Source organism: Ranitomeya variabilis, chromosome 3 (assembly GCF_051348905.1).
Source record: "Ranitomeya variabilis isolate aRanVar5 chromosome 3, aRanVar5.hap1, whole genome shotgun sequence".
Lineage (NCBI taxonomy): Eukaryota > Metazoa > Chordata > Amphibia > Anura > Dendrobatidae > Ranitomeya > Ranitomeya variabilis.
The window spans coordinates 488,309,593-488,327,602 of record NC_135234.1 but is presented as its reverse complement, the minus strand read 5'-3'; the positions used below and the strand labels follow the sequence as shown (position 1 = coordinate 488,327,602).

General features: G+C 44.4%; 1 protein-coding gene across 1 annotated transcript in view; it reads right to left on the bottom strand.

Moving 5' to 3' along the window:
- The window catches only part of LOC143817719 (zona pellucida-like domain-containing protein 1), a 244,961-nt gene that overhangs the window by 136,307 nt on the left and 90,644 nt on the right, over positions 1 to 18,010 (bottom strand). The window contains exon 8 of the mRNA XM_077299207.1: positions 789 to 897. Coding sequence (XP_077155322.1) covers positions 789 to 897 — 109 coding nt within the window. The remainder of the gene's footprint in view (positions 1 to 788; positions 898 to 18,010) is intronic.

Below are 18,010 nucleotides of genomic sequence, written 5' to 3'. Positions count from 1 at the left end.
CCTACTACACCTGTCTCCTGCAACACTGTCTATAGCTGGAAAATGTGAATTGAAAAGGAATAACATTTATGGTGATAATCCAACTGTCTCTGACCAACTGCTACAGCAGTCCTCATAATGTCACTTATGCTTTTCAGATATCAGTGCCGTAAGCAAATGTATTTCTGGTATACGCGTCCGCCTATGCAGATAGAAATGTCTTCCCTATGGTCCTGTTTACACAATACTCTTACATTTTCTGCAAATCAGCAAATTTGTATTACTCAAAAGCCGACCAATCTTTCTTTGTTTTCCTCCAAAGTGTCTGCAAAAATCAGGCGATAGATATATGCCCAGTTCCCTCACCCAGTGGTGGCAGATACTGGTAGTTATAACCCCTATGTACAAAAAAGGCATACATGCTGGACCTGTATAATACTTTGACTGAGCTGTAAAGCAAAATCTCAGTATGTATGCATACAACTACAAATTCTTGTCATAAAGATACATAGAGATCATTCTCTACTCATCAGCATATATTACCCAGTCCTAATGATGCCAATTTTGTGTTTGTGTGGTCTTTGATGTCCAAAAATTACTTATCTGCTTCTATGCTCTGATATCAGATTCGCTAAGGATTAACAAGGACTTTTCTCACAACAGAAAGCTTTGTCAGCCATCACAGGCTGAATATGCTTAGCTCTATTAGCCTTCACTTTTATTGGACAGGTAATGTGAAAGTTCCTACCCATTTTAGCTTGTAAAAATGAAAAGTAAAAATTATGATCTATAAACGAAAATAACATTACCACTTCTTGTAATAATGGGTCCAGCAGATACAACAGCATTTCCAGAAAGACTGTGCGGGGCGAATGTTGTCTTTGTATGTGCATCTCTTCTTTCTCTGTTGTGGCATGTCTGTAGGAATATACAACAGATAGTGTTTCCAAACCATTTAATTTATATACAGTATATAGCATATTTTAAGTAAAGGTTTACAAATGTTATTTTTTTAAAGTTCCATTATTCTAGGGGGCCATATAAATGAAAAAGGGATTAATATTAGAAAGGTAAAAAAAAAACTGCTAAAAATATGATCTAAATAAGTGACATACTAGTAAAGAGAATATTTCGCTGCCTGCGATGGTTTAATGAGGAGGTAGACAGTAGGTGACGCAAGAACCTGCTTATATGGTAGGCTTTTTGAAGAAGTAATTTTTCAGCCTGCTTTTGAAGGTGTCTAAGGTTGTCGATTGTCGGATTGTTTAGTATAATGGGCCATAGGTCATGGGCGAGAAGTCATGGAAATGGTTTTGTGATTAACAGAAGAGAGCAAATAAAAATGTAAAGGACCAAAGATTATGTATTGGGAGTAGTGATGTGCGAAAGTACTCAGATAAGGTCTTATCCGAACATGCTCGGTTGTTATTAGAACATATGGTAGTGCTCTTATATTATGCTCGAGTCCACGCGGCTGAATGATTTACCGCTGTTAGACAGCCTCAATTCATGTGGGGATTGCCTGTTAGTTAGGGAATCCCCACATGTATTGAGACTAACAGTGGTAAATTATGCAGCCGCAGGGACTCGAACATAATGTACGAGCACTACCATATGTTCTGATAAAACCCAAACATGCTCAGATAAGATGTTATATGTTCGCTCATCACTAGACTGGAGGCACTGAGTGACAAGGATAAAAAGTATGAAGAAAAAAAGATTGTGAACAGCTTGACTGTCATTGTACATATTTTTAACTAAATTGTTTGCACAATGGCTAGGCAGTGAAGGTTGTTAAAATAGGGAGAGGCAGAGGACTATTAAGGAGAGAAGTGGTTAACCAGTTATCAGCGTTGAGGATGATTGAGAACGATGCAAGGGTGTAGGATAGGTTGCCACAGAGAATGATGCTATAGTAGCTGGGAGAATCAGAATGCACTACCAGGATGATACCAGTTGATAGTGGCAAGAGTAGTTTCATTTTCCTATATACTCAAAAAAATAAGTACTGATCAAACAATTACTGGTTTAAGTCAACCTAGTGAACAAAAAAGATGAAAAATAAATGAAATAAAGTTTTTGAAAATATTGAATCACCCTTTTTTTACCAGTTATAAAAAAAAGGTGTTAAGAATTTAAATAAATATTTGCCATCACTTCACCCAAAAAAATATATCAAAATCAAATAAAACTATTTAAACCATATCTATAAAACTATTTGACACCGTTAAACAAAAATAAATCAAAACACCATTGCAGTTTTTGGTCTCCACACCTTGTCCAAAAAGAGCAATAAAAAGCAGTCAAAGCATCATATAGTGGATACTCAAAATAATACAATGAAAACTATAGCTCTCCACTGAGGAAAGAGAGCTCTATCACAGCTCAGAAAACACCGAGTTTTTTTTACAAACTTAAGTTTTTTTAACTACTAAAATCTAAAAAGCAACCTATGCAAGTTTGGTATTATTGTATTGACATGAGGAATGCTGCAAGTCATTTTTACTGCACATTAAATGCCGTAAAATCAAAACTCTAAAAACGTTGAGTTTTTTTTTCACCATTTCACTCCATTTGGATATTTTTTTCCTATCTTTAGTACATCTTATGGTACAGTGATTGTTATCACTCAGAACTATAACTCGCTAAAAACAAGCTGTAATAAGGCTATGATGATTGAAAAACATAGTTATGACTCTTGAAAGAAGAGGAATAAAAAAATTAAATTTTCCCCTTCAGGAAGGAGATAAAAGGCAGGACTCAATCAAAGGTTACCCGAAGTAGTGGACATGTGAGACTACGGAAAGCGTAGAGAAGGTAAGGTCCCATACAGAATTGAAAGCTGTTGGCTGCATGATAACTTAACAAATAATTTGGCTGACAGATATCTCTCCTGAGTCCCCCGTTCACAGGAGCACTTAGCTCCTGCGTTTTCTATGTGAGAGCCATCGCCAGACATCTCTAGCAGTTACTTTGACCCTCTTTCAGGACTTCACGGGGGAGCTCGAAATTTCTGGGACTTCTAGTGTTAAAAGGGATATCCAGGACTTTAACCCCTTAACCCCCAAGGGTGGTTTGTACATTAATGACCGAGACAATTTTTACAATTCTTACCACTGTCTCTTTATGAGATTATAACTCTGGAACGCTTCAACAGATCATGATGATTCTGACATTGTTTTCTCGTGACATGTTGTAATTCATGATAGTGGACCTTTTTTTTTTAGGGACCACATTACATTTGAAGTCACTTTGAGGGGTCTACATCAGAGGTGTCAAACTGCATTCCTCGAGGGCCACCAACAGGTCATGTTTTCAGGATTTCTTTAGCATTCCACAAGGTGCTGGAATCATTCTGTGCAGGTGATTAAATTATCACCTGTGCAATACAAGGAAATCCTGAAAACATGACCTGTTGGCGGCCCTCGAGGAATGCAGTTTGACACCTCTGGTCTACATGATAGAAAATACCCCAAATTGACGACAGCAATCTAAAAATGGCACCCATCAAGGTGCTCAAAACCACATTCAAGAAGTTTATTAATCCTTCAGGTGCTTCACATGAATTTTGGGAATGTTCAAAAAAAAATGAACGTATCTTTTTTCACAAAAAATGTAATTCAGATCCAAATTGTTTTATTTTACCAAGCGTAACAGGAGAAATTAAACCCCAAAAGTTGTTGTATAATTTCTACTGAGTATGCCGATACCCCATATGTGGGGGTAAACCACTGTTTGGGCTCATGACAGAGCTTGGAAGGGAATGAGTGTCATTTGATTTTTCAGTGCAAAATTGGCTGGAATTGAAATCGACACCATGTCACGTTTGTAGAACCTCTGATGTGCCTAAACAGTAAAAACCCCTACAAGTGACACCATTTTGGAATGTAGACTGCCTAAGGAACTTATCTAGATGTGTGGTGAGCACTTTGAACAACCAAGTGCTTCACAGAAGTTTATAATGTAGAGCCGTAAAAATAAAAAAATCAGATTTTTTTCACAAAAATTATTTTTTGCCCCCAATTTTTTATTTTCCCAAGGGTAACAGGAGAAATCGGACACAAAATTTGTTGTGCAATTTGTCGTGAGTACGCTGATACCCCATATGTGGAAGTAACCCACTGTTTGGGCACATGGCAGAGCTTGGAAGGGAAGGAGTGCCATTTGCCATTTTCAATGCAAAATTGGCTGGAATTGAGATCGGACGCCATGTCACGTTTGGAGAGCCCCTGAGGTGCCTAAACAGTGGAAACCCCCCACAAGTGACACCATTTTGGAAAGTAGACCTGCAGCGCCCCAGAGTCCTGGTCATTGCAGTAATGTTGCTCTTCCACCAGGGGGAGTGATGTTACGTCTGATGGTACTAAAAGAGTTCATTTTGCCAGGTATCACAGTCACACACTACACTTTACACTCCAGTCCACCAGGGGAGCAAAGGTTCTATCTACTAGGCCACTCCTCACACACGGGTAAAACTGGTGGGTTGGATAGGAAGTTAGACAGAAAGAAGGAGACTGGGCTTCGACCAGATAACATTGAGGGAGAAGCAGCCTGGGGTCGACCCAGAGAGGTCCTGTCAGGGGTGGGATCCTGACAGAGACCTAGCAAGATATAGAACGTTACGGAGCTGCGCCTGCACATCATTGCGGCAGCATCCTAAGAAAGGACACGAAGCGAAGTATATTGTGGAGAGTGAGAACCGAAGTCACAGCACAAGGAGATAATACCGGGAGGAGTCCTGCCCCGAGATCGGCAGCCTCCTTCTGAGGCGCGTAGCCGGTGGCCAGAACACTGAGGGAGTATTGACTCTACGCATTGCTCCAAACAATGGCAGGACAATTAATTCCAAGTTGGCTGCCCAACCTAAATACTGTTGTGTATCCGCTTTTTGGGCTCCCCTGGTGGTTGCTGGTGGTACTGGTGACTTGTTTGCACTTTGCTGCTTCTGTTCACCTGCTTCCATCAGCGTTTGGGAGTTTCCTATTTAGCCTTGCTCTCCAGTCATTTCCTTGCCGGTCATCATTGTAACCAGAGCCTTCGGTTGCATGTTCCTGCTACTAGTCTGCTGATCAGCTAAGTGGACTTTGTCCTTTTGTTTTATACCTTTTGTCCAGTTTGCAGTTTTTGTAATTCTCTGTAGCTGGAAGCTCTTGCGGGCTGAAATTGCCACTCCTGTGTCATGAGTTGACACAGGAGTCTTAAAGTAATTTCAGGATGGTTTTTGAAAGGGTTTTCAGTTGACCGTGAAGTCCTCTTTTGTATCCTTCTGCTATCTAGTAAGTGGACCTCTCTTTGCTAAATCTACTTTCATACTGTGTATGTCTTTTCCTCTTAATTCACCGTTATTACATGTGGGGGGCTCCTATCATCTTTTGGGGTATTTCCCTAGAGGTAAGCCAGGTCTGTTTCTTCCTCTACCAGGCGTAATTAGTCCTCCGGCTGGCGCGTGGCATATAGGAAGCCGTAGGTATGCTCCCTGGCTACTATTAGTTGTGTGGTAGATTTAGCTCACGGTCAACTCGAGTTTCCATCACCCGAGAGCTCGTTCGTTATTTATATGTTTCTTACGTTCCCTTGCCATTGGGAACCATGATAGTATGACCGGCCAGTGTTAAACTTATTGGCAGAAGAAAGGAGAGAAAAAAGAAATCTGTAAATTTTTTTTTTTTTCTCTTTTTCCCCTATGCTTGCTCCATAGTTGGATCAGTTGTATTTCAGCTCTAATTACAGCCTTTGCCTTTCTCTCCTTATAATCCTTGAATGGCTCTGAGCTCACCTGTTTAAAGATGGATCCTCAGAGTTTGGCTGCAGGTTTAAATAATCTTGCTACGAAGGTTCAAAATTTACAAGATTTTGTTATACATGCTCCTATTTCTGAACCTAAAATCCCTACACCAGAGGTGTTTTCCGGAGATAGATCTCGGTTTTTGAATTTCAAATATAATTGTAAATTATTCCTTTCTCTCAGACCTCACTCCTCAGGAGATCCTGTCCAGCAGGTTAAGATTGTAATCTCTTTGCTGCGAGGTGACCCTCAAAATTGGGCATTTTCATTGGCAACAGGGGATCCTGCGTTGCTCAATGTGGATGCGTTTTTCCTGGCTTTAGGGTTGCTTTATGAGGAACCTAATTTGGAGATTCAAGCTGAAAAAGCTTTGATAGCCCTATCTCAAGGGCAAGATGAAGCGGAGATATACTGCCAAAAATTTCGTAAATGGTCTGTGCTTACTCAGTGGAATGAGTGCGCCTTAGCGGCAAATTTCAGAGAGGGTCTTTCTGATGCCGTTAAAGATGTTATGGTCGGGTTCCCTGCGCCTACAGGTCTGAATGAGTCCATGACAATGGCAATTCAGATTGATCGGCGTTTGCGGGAGCGCAAACCCGTGCACCATTTGGCGGTATCTTCTGAAGAGACGCCAGAGAAAATGCAATGTGACAGAGTTATGTCCAGAAGCGAGCGGCAGAATTATAGGCGTAAAAATGGGTTATGCTTCTATTGTGGTGATTCTGCTCATGTTATATCGGCATGCTCTAAACGTACTAGGAAGGTTGACAAGTCCATTTCAATTAGCACTTTACAGTCCAAATTTATTTTGTCTGTAACCTTGATTTGTTCATTATCAGTTATTACCGTGGATGCCTATGTGGACTCTGGCGCCGCTCTGAGTCTTATGGACTGGTCCTTTGCCAGGCGCTGTGGGTTTGATTTAGAGCCTCTGGAAGTCCCTATACCTCTGAAGGGTATTGATTCTACACCTTTGGCTTGTAATAAACCACAGTTCTGGACGCAAGTGACTATGCGTATGACTCCAGACCATCAGGAGGTGATTCGCTTCCTTGTGTTGTACAATTTACATGATGTTTTGGTGCTTGGATTACCATGGTTACAGTCTCATAACCCAGTCCTTGACTGGAAGGCTATGTCTGTGTTAAGCTGGGGATGTCGGGGGGCTCATGGGGACACTCCTATGGTGTCCATTTCGTCATCTATTCCATCTGAGATTCCGGCATTTTTGTCTGATTATCGTGATATTTTTGAAGAGCCTAAGATTGGTTCACTCCCTCCTCACAGGGATTGTGATTGCGCCATAGATCTGATTCCTGGCAGTAAATTTCCAAAGGGTAGTTTGTTTAACCTATCTGTACCTGAACATGCTGCTATGCGCGAGTATATTAAGGAGTCCCTGGAAAAGGGACATATTCGTCCTTCTTCATCACCTTTAGGAGCCGGTTTTTTCTTTGTCTCTAAAAAGGATGGCTCTCTGAGGCCTTGTATTGATTATCGACTCCTGAATAAAATTACAGTCAAATATCAGTATCCATTGCCTTTGCTGACTGATTTGTTTGCTCGCATAAGGGGGGCTAAGTGGTTCTCTAAGATTGATCTTCGTGGGGCGTATAATTTGGTGCGAATTAAGCAGGGGGATAAGTGGAAAACCGCATTTAATACGCCTGAGGGCCATTTTGAGTATTTGGTAATGCCTTTCGGCCTTTCTAATGCTCCTTCGGTCTTTCAGTCCTTAATGCATGATATTTTCCGTGAATATTTGGATAAATTTTTGATTGTTTACTTGGATGATATTTTGATTTTTTCTGATGACTGGGAGTCTCATGTTCAGCAGGTCAGGAGGGTTTTTCAGGTTTTGCGGGAGAATTCTTTGTGTGTAAAGGGTTCAAAGTGTGTTTTTGGGGTTCAAAAAATTTCCTTTTTGGGGTACATTTTTTCCCCTTCTTCTATTGAGATGGACCCTGTCAAGGTTCGGGCTATTTACGACTGGACGCAGCCTACTTCTCTGAAGAGTCTCCAGAAATTCTTGGGCTTTGCTAATTTTTATCGTCGATTTATAGCTGGTTTTTCTGGCGTTGCTAAACCTCTGACGGATTTGACTAAAAAGGGTGCTGATGTTGCCAATTGGTCCCCTGCTGCCGTGGAGGCCTTTCGGGAGCTTAAGCGCCGCTTTTTGTCTGCCCCTGTGTTGCGCCAGCCTGATGTTTCTCTTCCCTTTCAGGTTGAGGTCGATGCTTCCGAGATCGGAGCGGGGGCGGTTTTGTCACAGAAAAGTTCCGACTGCTCGGTGATGAGACCTTGTGTGTTCTTTTCGCGAAAATTTTCGGCCGCCGAGCGAAACTATGATGTTGGTAATCGGGAGCTTTTGGCCATGAAGTGGGCATTTGAGGAGTGGCGTCATTGGCTTGAGGGTGCCAGACATCAGGTGGTAGTTTTGACTGATCACAAGAATTTAATTTATTTGGAGTCTGCCAGGCGCCTGAATCCTAGACAGGCACGTTGGTCGTTGTTCTTTTCCCGGTTTAATTTTGTGGTCTCGTACTTACCGGGTTCTAGGAATGTGAAGGCAGATGCTCTTTCTAGGAGTTTTGAGCCTGACTCTCCTGGGAATTCTGAACCTGCTGGTGTCCTTAAGGATGGAGTGGTTTTGTCTGCTGTCTCTTCAGATTTGCGACCTGCTTTGCAAGAATTTCAGGTGGATAGACCTGATCGTTGTCCGTCTGGTAGACTGTTTGTTCCTGACGAGTGGACCACTAGAGTCATCTCGGAAGTTCATTCTTCTACTCTGGCGGGTCATCCGGGAATTTTTGGCACCAGAGATTTGGTGGCTAGATCCTTCTGGTGGCCTTCCTTGTCTCGAGATGTGCGTGTTTTTGTGCAGTCTTGCGATGTGTGTGCTCGGGCCAAGCCTTGTTGTTCTAGGGCTAGTGGGTTGTTGTTGCCCTTGCCTATTCCAAAGAGGCCTTGGACGCACATCTCTATGGACTTTATCTCGGACCTCCCTGTTTCTCAGAAGATGTCTGTCATCTGGGTGGTGTGTGACCGTTTTTCTAAAATGGTTCATTTGGTGCCATTGCCTAAGTTGCCTTCCTCATCTGAGTTGGTCCCTCTGTTTTTTCAAAATGTGGTTCGCTTGCATGGTATTCCGGAAAACATCGTTTCTGACAGGGGTACCCAGTTCGTGTCTAGATTTTGGCGGGCAGTCTGTGCCAGGTTGGGCATTGATTTGTCTTTTTCGTCTGCATTCCATCCTCAGACCAATGGCCAGACGGAACGAACTAATCAAACTTTGGAGACTTATTTGAGGTGTTTTGTGTCTGCGGATCAGGATGATTGGGTTGCCTTTCTGCCGTTGGCGGAGTTTGCTCTTAATAATCGGGCTAGTTCTGCCACTTTGGTTTCTCCTTTCTTTTGCAATTCAGGGTTTCATCCGCGTTTTTCATCTGGTCAGGTTGAATCTTCGGATTGTCCTGGAGTGGATGCGGTAGTGGATCGGTTGCATCAGATTTGGGGACAAGTGGTGGATAATTTGGAATTGTCCCAGGAGAGGACTCAGCAGTTTGCTAACCGCCGTCGTCGTGTTGGCCCCCATCTTCGTGTTGGGGACTTGGTGTGGTTGTCTTCCCGTTTTGTCCATATGAGGGTTTCTTCTCCTAAATTTAAGCCTCGGTTCATCGGTCCTTATAGGATTTTGGAGATTCTTAACCCTGTTTCCTTTCGTTTGGACCTCCCGGCATCTTTCGCTATCCATAATGTGTTCCATCGGTCGTTGTTGCGGAGATATGAGGTACCGGTGGTTCCTTCTACTGGACCTCCTGCTCCTGTGCTGGTGGAGGGTGAATTGGAGTACGTGGTAGAAAAGATCTTGGACTCCCGTATTTCCAGACGGAGACTTCAATATCTGGTTAAATGGAAGGGCTATGGTCAAGAAGATAATTCTTGGGTAACTGCCTCTGATGTTCATGCCTCGGATTTGGTTCGTGCCTTTTATAGGGCTCATCCAGATCGCCCTGGCGGTTCTTGTGAGGGTTCGGTGCCCCCTCCTTAAGGGGAGGGTACTGTTGTGTATCCGCTTTTTGGGCTCCCCTGGTGGTTGCTGGTGGTACTGGTGACTTGTTTGCACTTTGCTGTTTCTGTTCACCTGCTTCCATCAGCGTTTGGGAGTTTCCTATTTAGCCTTGCTCTCCAGTCATTTCCTTGCCGGTCATCATTGTAACCAGAGCCTTCGGTTGCATGTTCCTGCTACTAGTCTGCTGATCAGCTAAGTGGACTTTGTCCTTTTGTTTTGTACCTTTTGTCCAGTTTGCAGTTTTTGTAATTCTCTGTAGCTGGAAGCTCTTGCGGGCTGAAATTGCCACTCCTGTGTCATGAGTTGACACAGGAGTCTTAAAGTAATTTCAGGATGGTTTTTGAAAGGGTTTTCAGTTGACCGTGAAGTCCTCTTTTGTATCCTTCTGCTATCTAGTAAGTGGACCTCTCTTTGCTAAATCTACTTTCATGCTGTGTATGTCTTTTCCTCTTAATTCACCGTTATTACATGTGGGGGGCTGCTATCATCTTTTGGGGTATTTCCCTAGAGGTAAGCCAGGTCTGTTTCTTCCTCTACCAGGCGTAGTTAGTCCTCCGGCTGGCGCGTGGCATATAGGAAGCCGTAGGTATGCTCCCTGGCTACTATTAGTTGTGTGGTAGATTTAGCTCACGGTCAACTCGAGTTTCCATCACCCGAGAGCTCGTTCGTTATTTATATGTTTCTTACGTTCCCTTGCCATTGGGAACCATGACAAAATACCTAAGAAGACACTGAGGCAATTTTGGGAGAGGGGCGTCTCTAGGGTCCCTATAAATTAACTCCAGGCCTACCCTGTCATACGGGTTGTCCTATCCATATCCTCTGGGTGACAGAGAGAGAGAACATCAGAAAGATCTACAAAGGTTGTGAGGACTTTCCCGTGGTGCTCAGCAGGGAGGTACTACAACACACAGGCGCTAGTAGGAAGGCTACTGATTTCCTCCTGGCTAAGGGAACTCTGGATGTGCCTTCGGACCGGCCAGACTCAGCCAGCCCTGTGAGTGGTACTCTGGACTGCGGATGCTGAAGTCTTCAGTAAAAGGTAAAGAGACTGCAACCTTTGTATCCTCGTTATTCATCGCGCCTTACAATGACCACTATCACCATCCGCTCACCTTGGGAAGCCCCGGGGACATACTTCACCTGTGGGAAGGTATACCATCTAGCTGCTATTCCATAGCGGACCCCTAGCAGCATCAGTCATCCTGACCGAACACCACAGGTGGCGTCACGAACACTTGACAAACTATCACCTTTTATTGGGCGCCCCTCAGCAGGGCCACGGACCGGGTTGGGCCACTGTGACATCCCCAGAACCGAGACCGAGGGACCCAGTGCTGAGTACCCCATTGCCCTGTGCCTGGGGGCGATCCAACTTTGGCGTCATGAACAGGATCTACTTAAGCCTGAAAATCAGGTCATGTTTGCCTTGGAACTGTGCCAGAATCGTGCTTGAACTGTGATTTATTGCAAAGTGTGTTTTGCCATTTGCCGCCAAAATTCCCGCTAAAACCGCCACCATTGCCACACCACGAGGAGCACAGGAGAATAAGAAGGGTGTGCTATGGGAGGAGACTACCAAAGCGGCGCCAAAAGTAATGACCACCCCCTCCGACTACTGCTGCAAGATGACTACATGCCCAGAAGCAGAGGAGAACCACCCCCTGATTTGCAAAGGCGGGAATGAGGGGAAGAAGGAGCTCCACCCCGAGAAAATGAAGGAGCAGTGTGCATGTGCGGCCATCGACCTTGAGGCAGCGAGGATGACCAGCGAGTACCTGAATGATGAAGGAGTGATCCAGGACTGTCCCTGCCGACCAGAGGTGGACTTGAACCTGCTGCAGCTGGAGAACCTGGACTCCTCGGATCCGCAGGTGAAGGGGCTGAGTCCCCCACTCCAGGATGTGAAGCTGACTGTGGCGAGGAAGTGGAAGTCGGAATTATGCCAGAAGACCTCATGGGAAGAACCACGGTCCGAGCCGCAGCCGATTCTAGCGTCCTCATCAGCGGAGCGGATCATCATCGGTGGAATTATATCAGATGCAGGTACAGGAAACGCCCCTGCCCCACCGACCGATCTGGCTCCAGTGACCGTCCCTCACCCAGACTCTGACCGACCACTGGCCGTTGCGCCAGCCCCAGCGGTTTGCCGCGCCGCTAACGGAGCACCACCTCTATACCTAGCGACTGAGGGCACACCAGTGAATGTGAGCCAGGAGGGAGTGATCTTTCGTTGGGACGACTCGAGGAGTGGGGTGTGTGGGTCCTACATTTCCATCCTCACTTGGGAAGAATATAAACAATGCTTAGTGATGCAATGGAAGGAGAAGAATAGACAGAAAGCCCAGAGTGATGCATTGGATAATGAAGCCCAGCAGGATGACAGACTCCCAGTGAGATATGGGATAGTGGTGACTTTTCATCTCCAGAGAGGGAGAGGGTTCATTCAGGAACCCGGGGTGGTACCAAAGGTTCGGGTCGATAGAAGTGAAGTGGAGTCCCACCTTGGAAGGGAACATCCGGGCCGCAGCTTGTACCCCGGAGACTCGGTGACTTACATCCGTCACTGGGGAGACAATGGATGGAACGCTCGAAATGTAAAGAGGTGCGCACCACTAACAGTGCCACCTAGTGGCAAGAAAACGCCCCCAACCACTACAACAGCTGAACCCCCGATAGTCCCTTGGGTTAAGACCACCACTATTGTAAGCGTGACTACCAACGTTGGACCCACGACCAGGACCAGCGCTTCCGTTACCCAGACTACCCAAACTTTGATAGCAGCTAATGACTTGATGGTAGATGAACAGCAAACCCATGACGTCTACTTGGGACCAGACGAGGATCCAGATACTCACCTCCCCAAGCCAGGAAGTGTGCGATACTGACTGGTGCCTTGGGAGATACTACTGCCGCCTCCTGAGTTATAAGAATAAACCTCGGAGAACCGAAACTGTAAATAGTTAACTGTTTGTTTTCCTGTTTTGCTGCTTTAAACCCGTTCAGGGCTATTTCTCTTAAAGGGATCCCTTTGTTGACCCGGGATCCCTATTGTTTCTAAGTTTTGCACAAGTTTTCTACGTTTATCAAAGGACTACCGAATCATGGACGGTGAATGATTCACAAACTGTTGTTGTATATAGTTTGCACCTTCTTAAAGATGCTCTCTACTGGTTTTACAAAGAAGAGCTTTTTGAAGAGACTGTTCCTGATTACTGCGTGAAAGTTTTTGTTTTAAACTGACTTGCAAACTGATTGTTTGCACTACCTGAGAAGAGACTTGGTTTCCTCTTAAAGGGAATGTTAGTTGTTGCACTTCGCCTAAAAGTGATATTATTGCCTTAAATAGTTAGATAGTAATAATGTTCTTACATAGTGATAGTATGTAGCTAGGAGTAGAAATGTTAATGATGTTCTTTGAATAAAATTGAAGTTAAAGTAATTATTAGAATTGATGTGAGAAAGCTAAAGAAAGATGCAGTAGGCCCGTAGGGGTAGACAGATAGTCCTGCATACGTGAAAGTGAAAGAGAAATGAAGAGAATGTTGATTTGCACTTTTTAAGTTTTATAATATACCTTTAGTGGGTACACGCCCTTAAAGGAGAGATACTGTTTTGTATTTAGTAGATAGCATACCCGTATTGGTAATAACGGTTATTCATAGTTAGTTAATTAATAGGTGTTATTTAAAATCATAAGCACAATGTAAATATGTTCTTGTTTGCAACGTTCAAGTGTTCTCACCTCCCATAAAGATAAGCATTGTTATATTTACTTGTCTACAGCATTCCAAAAATTTTGTATGTCTTTTGCTAACAAGTATTGTTGTTCTTCTTTTCCCAGTCTGGGAGTACTGGATTTAACAGGGGGGAAGTGCAGCGCCCCAAAGTCCTGGTCGTTGCAGTAATGTTGCTCTTCCACCAGGGGGAGTGATGTTACGTCTGATGGTACTAAAGGAGTTCACCTTGCCAGGTATCACAGTCACACACTACACTTTACACCCCAGTCCACCAGGGGGAGCAAAGGTTCTATCTACTAGGCCACTCCTCACACACGGGTAAAACTGGTGGGTTGGATAGGAAGTTAGACAGAAAAAAGGAGACTGGGCTTTGACCAGATAACATCGAGGGAGAAGCAGCCTGGGTTCGACCCAGAGAGGTCCTGTCAGGGGTGGGATCCTGACAGAGACCTAGCAAGAGATAGAACGTTACGGAGCTGCGCCTGCACATCATTGGGGCAGCATCCTAAGAAAGGACACGAAGCAAAGTATATTGTGGAGAGTGAGAACCGAAATCACAGCACAAGGAGATAATACCGGGAGGAGTCCTGCCCCGAGATCGGCAGCCTCCTTCTGAGGCACGTAGCCGGTGGCCGGAACACTGAGGGAATACTGACTCTACACATTACTCCAAACAATGGCAGGATAGTTAATTCCAAGTTGGCTGCCCAACCTAAATACCTAAGAAGACACAGAGGCAATTGTGGGAGAGGGGCATCTCTAGGGTCCCTATAAATTAACTCCAGGCCTACCCTGTCATACGGGTTGTCCTATCCATATCCTCTGGGGGACAGAGAGAGAGAACATAAGAAAGATCTACAAAGGTTGTGAGGACTTTCCCGTGGTGTTCAGCAGGGAGGTACTACAACACACAGGCGCTAGTAGGAAGGCTACTGATTTCCTCCTGGTTAAGGGAACTCTGGATGTGCCTTCGGACCGGCCGGACTCAGCCAGCCCTGTGAGTGGTACTCTGGACTGCGGACACTGAAGTCTTCAGTAAAAGATAAAGAGACTGCAACCTTTGTATCCTCGTTATTCATTGCGCCTTACAACGACCACTATCACAATCCGCTCACCTTGGGAAGCCCTGGGGACATACTTCACCTGTGGGAAGGTGTACCATCTAGCTTCTATTCCATCACCCCAGCGGACCCCTAGCAGCGTTGGTCATCCTGACCGAACACCACAGGTGGTGTCACAAACACTTGACAAACTATCACCTTTCATTGGGCGCCCCTCAGCAGGGCCACGGACCGGGTCAGGCCACCGTGTAATCCCCAGAACCGAGACCGAGGGACCCGGTGCCGAGTACCCCATTTCCCTGCACCTGGGGGCAATCCAGACACCCTAAGGAACTATTCTAGATGTGTGGTGAGCACTTTGAACCCCCAAGTGCTTCACAGAAGTTTATAATGTAGAGCAGTAAAAATAAAAAATCATATTGTTTTCACAAAAATGATTTTTTCGTCCCCAATTTTGTATTTTCCCAAAGGTAACAGGAGAAATTAGACCCCAAAAGTTGTTGTGCAATTTGTCGTGAGTATCCTGATAACTGATTTATGGTGGCAAACCACTGTTTGGGCACATGGCAGAGCTTGGAAGGGAAGGAGTGCCGTTTTGGAATGCAGACTTTGATGGAATGGTCTGCGGGCATCACGTTGCATTTGCAGAGCCCCTGATGTACCTAAACAGTAGAAACTCCCCACAAGTGACAACATATTGGAAACTAGAACTCCAAGGAACTTATCTAGATGTGTTGTGAGAACTTTGAACCCCCAAGTGTTTCATTAAAGTTTATAACGCAGAGCCGTGAAAAATAAATCATTTTTTTCCACAAAAATTATTTTTTAGCCCTCGATTTTGTATTTTTCCAAGGGTAGCAGGCAACATTGGACCCCAAACGTTGTTGTCCAATTTGTCTTGAGTATGCTGATACCCCATATGTGGGAGAAAACTACTGTCTGGGCACATGTCGTGGCTCGGAAGGGAAGTAGTGATGTTTTGGAATGTAGACTTTGATGGAATGGTCTGCGGGCATCATGTTCTGTTTGCAGAGACCCTGATGTGCCTAAACAGTAAAAAAAACACAAGTGAAAATATTTTGGAAACTACACCCTCAAGGAACTTATCTAGATGTGTGTTACGGCTATCGGAACGCACCGAGTACTGAGAGATAGACGCGAAGTGCGTTCGCAGCCCGCGTTCCACCGCGCAGAGATAACTGCTGCTAAGTAATGGTGGATTGACAATAAGCTCACACGTGGGTTAACCTCACCCCATATGAAATTTAAGTGACCTCTGTTGCTTCACAGAGTCGCGCTGTACACAGAAAACTATTACCCTAACTGGGGTTGTGCTTGCTCTGGAACTCTTCTGTGCTAACCGCACACATGAAGGAACCAGATGCTAAGCCAAGGCTAATTGCCCCCACTGATGCTAGCTGCCTGCCTGATTGTACAGCCCCACAGCTAAACAGACTCTCTCCATATGACTGAGTGGTAGAGTAACCACTGGCAACAGCCAAAGACAATTGATACTAGTGCATGGCCGTTTGGCCATGCAAACATTTTATAGTTGTAGCTTATTTAGGACCTTCCTAGTGGACCAATAGGAGCTGCACCAGGACCTGAGCATGTGAACCCCGACCTCCAATGAGAGGTCTTCCCTTGGGCATGCTCAGAAGGAGAAAAGCAGGACTTAGTCCCAGAAGCGTCTGCTCACCGCTGACCAGTACTGGCCACAATGGCTGAGCCTGGAAGGGCAGCAGTAACCAAGCACACAGTATCTGCCTGAGCCAGATGCTGGGACCGACGTCTCTGCTGCGGCTGGAGAAGAATGGGAGACCACAGCTGAGGTGGTTCAAGATTCCCCCTGTGCAGCGGTGGGAACCCGAGACCTAACAATGTGTTGTAAGAGCTTTGAACCCCAAAGTTTTCACTAAAGTTTATAACGCAGAGCTGTGAAAATAAAAAAATCACATTTTTTCCACAAAAATTATTTTTTAGCCCCCAATTTTGTATTTTTCCAATGACAACAGGCGACATTGGACTCAGAAGTTGTTGTCCAATTTGTCTTGAGTATGCTAATACCCCATATGTGGGACAAAACTACTGTTTGGGCACTCTTCGGGGCTTGGAAGGGAAGGAGCACTGTTTTTTCAATGCAGAATTGGCTGGAATTGAGATCGGACTCCATGTTGCATTTGGAGAACCCCTGATGTGCCTATACAGTGGAAAACCCAATTCCAACCCCAACCCTAACCGCAACACACCCATATCCCTAATCCCAACCATAACCACACCCCAAACCCGAATACACCTCTACCCTTAATCCCAACCCTAACCACAACCCTAACCCCATCACACCCCTAACCCCAACACACCCCTAACCCAAATCTCAATCCTACCCACAACCCTAACCCCAACACACCCCTAACTCCAACACACCCCTAACCATAACCCTAACCACACCCCTTACTCTGACACACCCCTAACCCTAATCCCAACCCTAATCCTAAACCCATCCCTAATCCCAGCCGTAAATGTAATCCAAACCCTAACCTCAACTCTAGCCCCAACCCTAACTTTAGCCCCAACCCTAGCCCTAACTTTAGCCCCCACCCTAACCCTAATGGGAAAATGGAAATAAATATTTTTTTTTATTTTCCCTATCTAAGGGGGTGATAAAGGGGGCTATGATTTACTATTTAGAGTGAGTTTTTATAGCGGGTTTTTATGTTTGGCAGCTGTCACACGCTAAAAGACACTTTTTATTGCAAAAAATAGTTTTTGCATCACCACATTTTGAGAGCTATAATTTTTCCATATTTTGGCCCACAGAGTTATGTGAGGTCTTGATTTTTTGTGGGACGAGTTGACGTTTTTATTGTTACCATTTTCGCAACATGACTTTTTTTATAGCTTTTTATTACGATTTTTGGGAGGCAGAATGAACAAAAACCAGCAATTCATTAATTTCTTTTGGGTGGGGCGTTTATACCATTCCGCGTGTGGTAAAATTGATGAGGCAGTTTTATTCTTTGGGTCAGTATGATTACAGTGATACTTCATTTATATCTTTTTTTATGTTTTGGCGCTTTTATACAATAAAAACTATTTTATATAAAAAATAATTGTTTTTGCATTTCTTTATTCTGAGAGCTATAACATTTTAAATTTTTTGCTGATGGTGCTGAATAGCAGCTCGTTTTTTGCGGGACAAGATGACATTTGCAGCGGTACCATGGTTATTTATATCTGTCATTTTGATTGCATGTTATTACACTTTTTGTTCTGCTGTATGATGATAAAGCATGGTTTTTTGCTTCATTTTTTTTTTTTTTTTTGATGGTGTTCACTGAAGGGATTATCTAGTGGCACAGTTTTATAGGTCGGG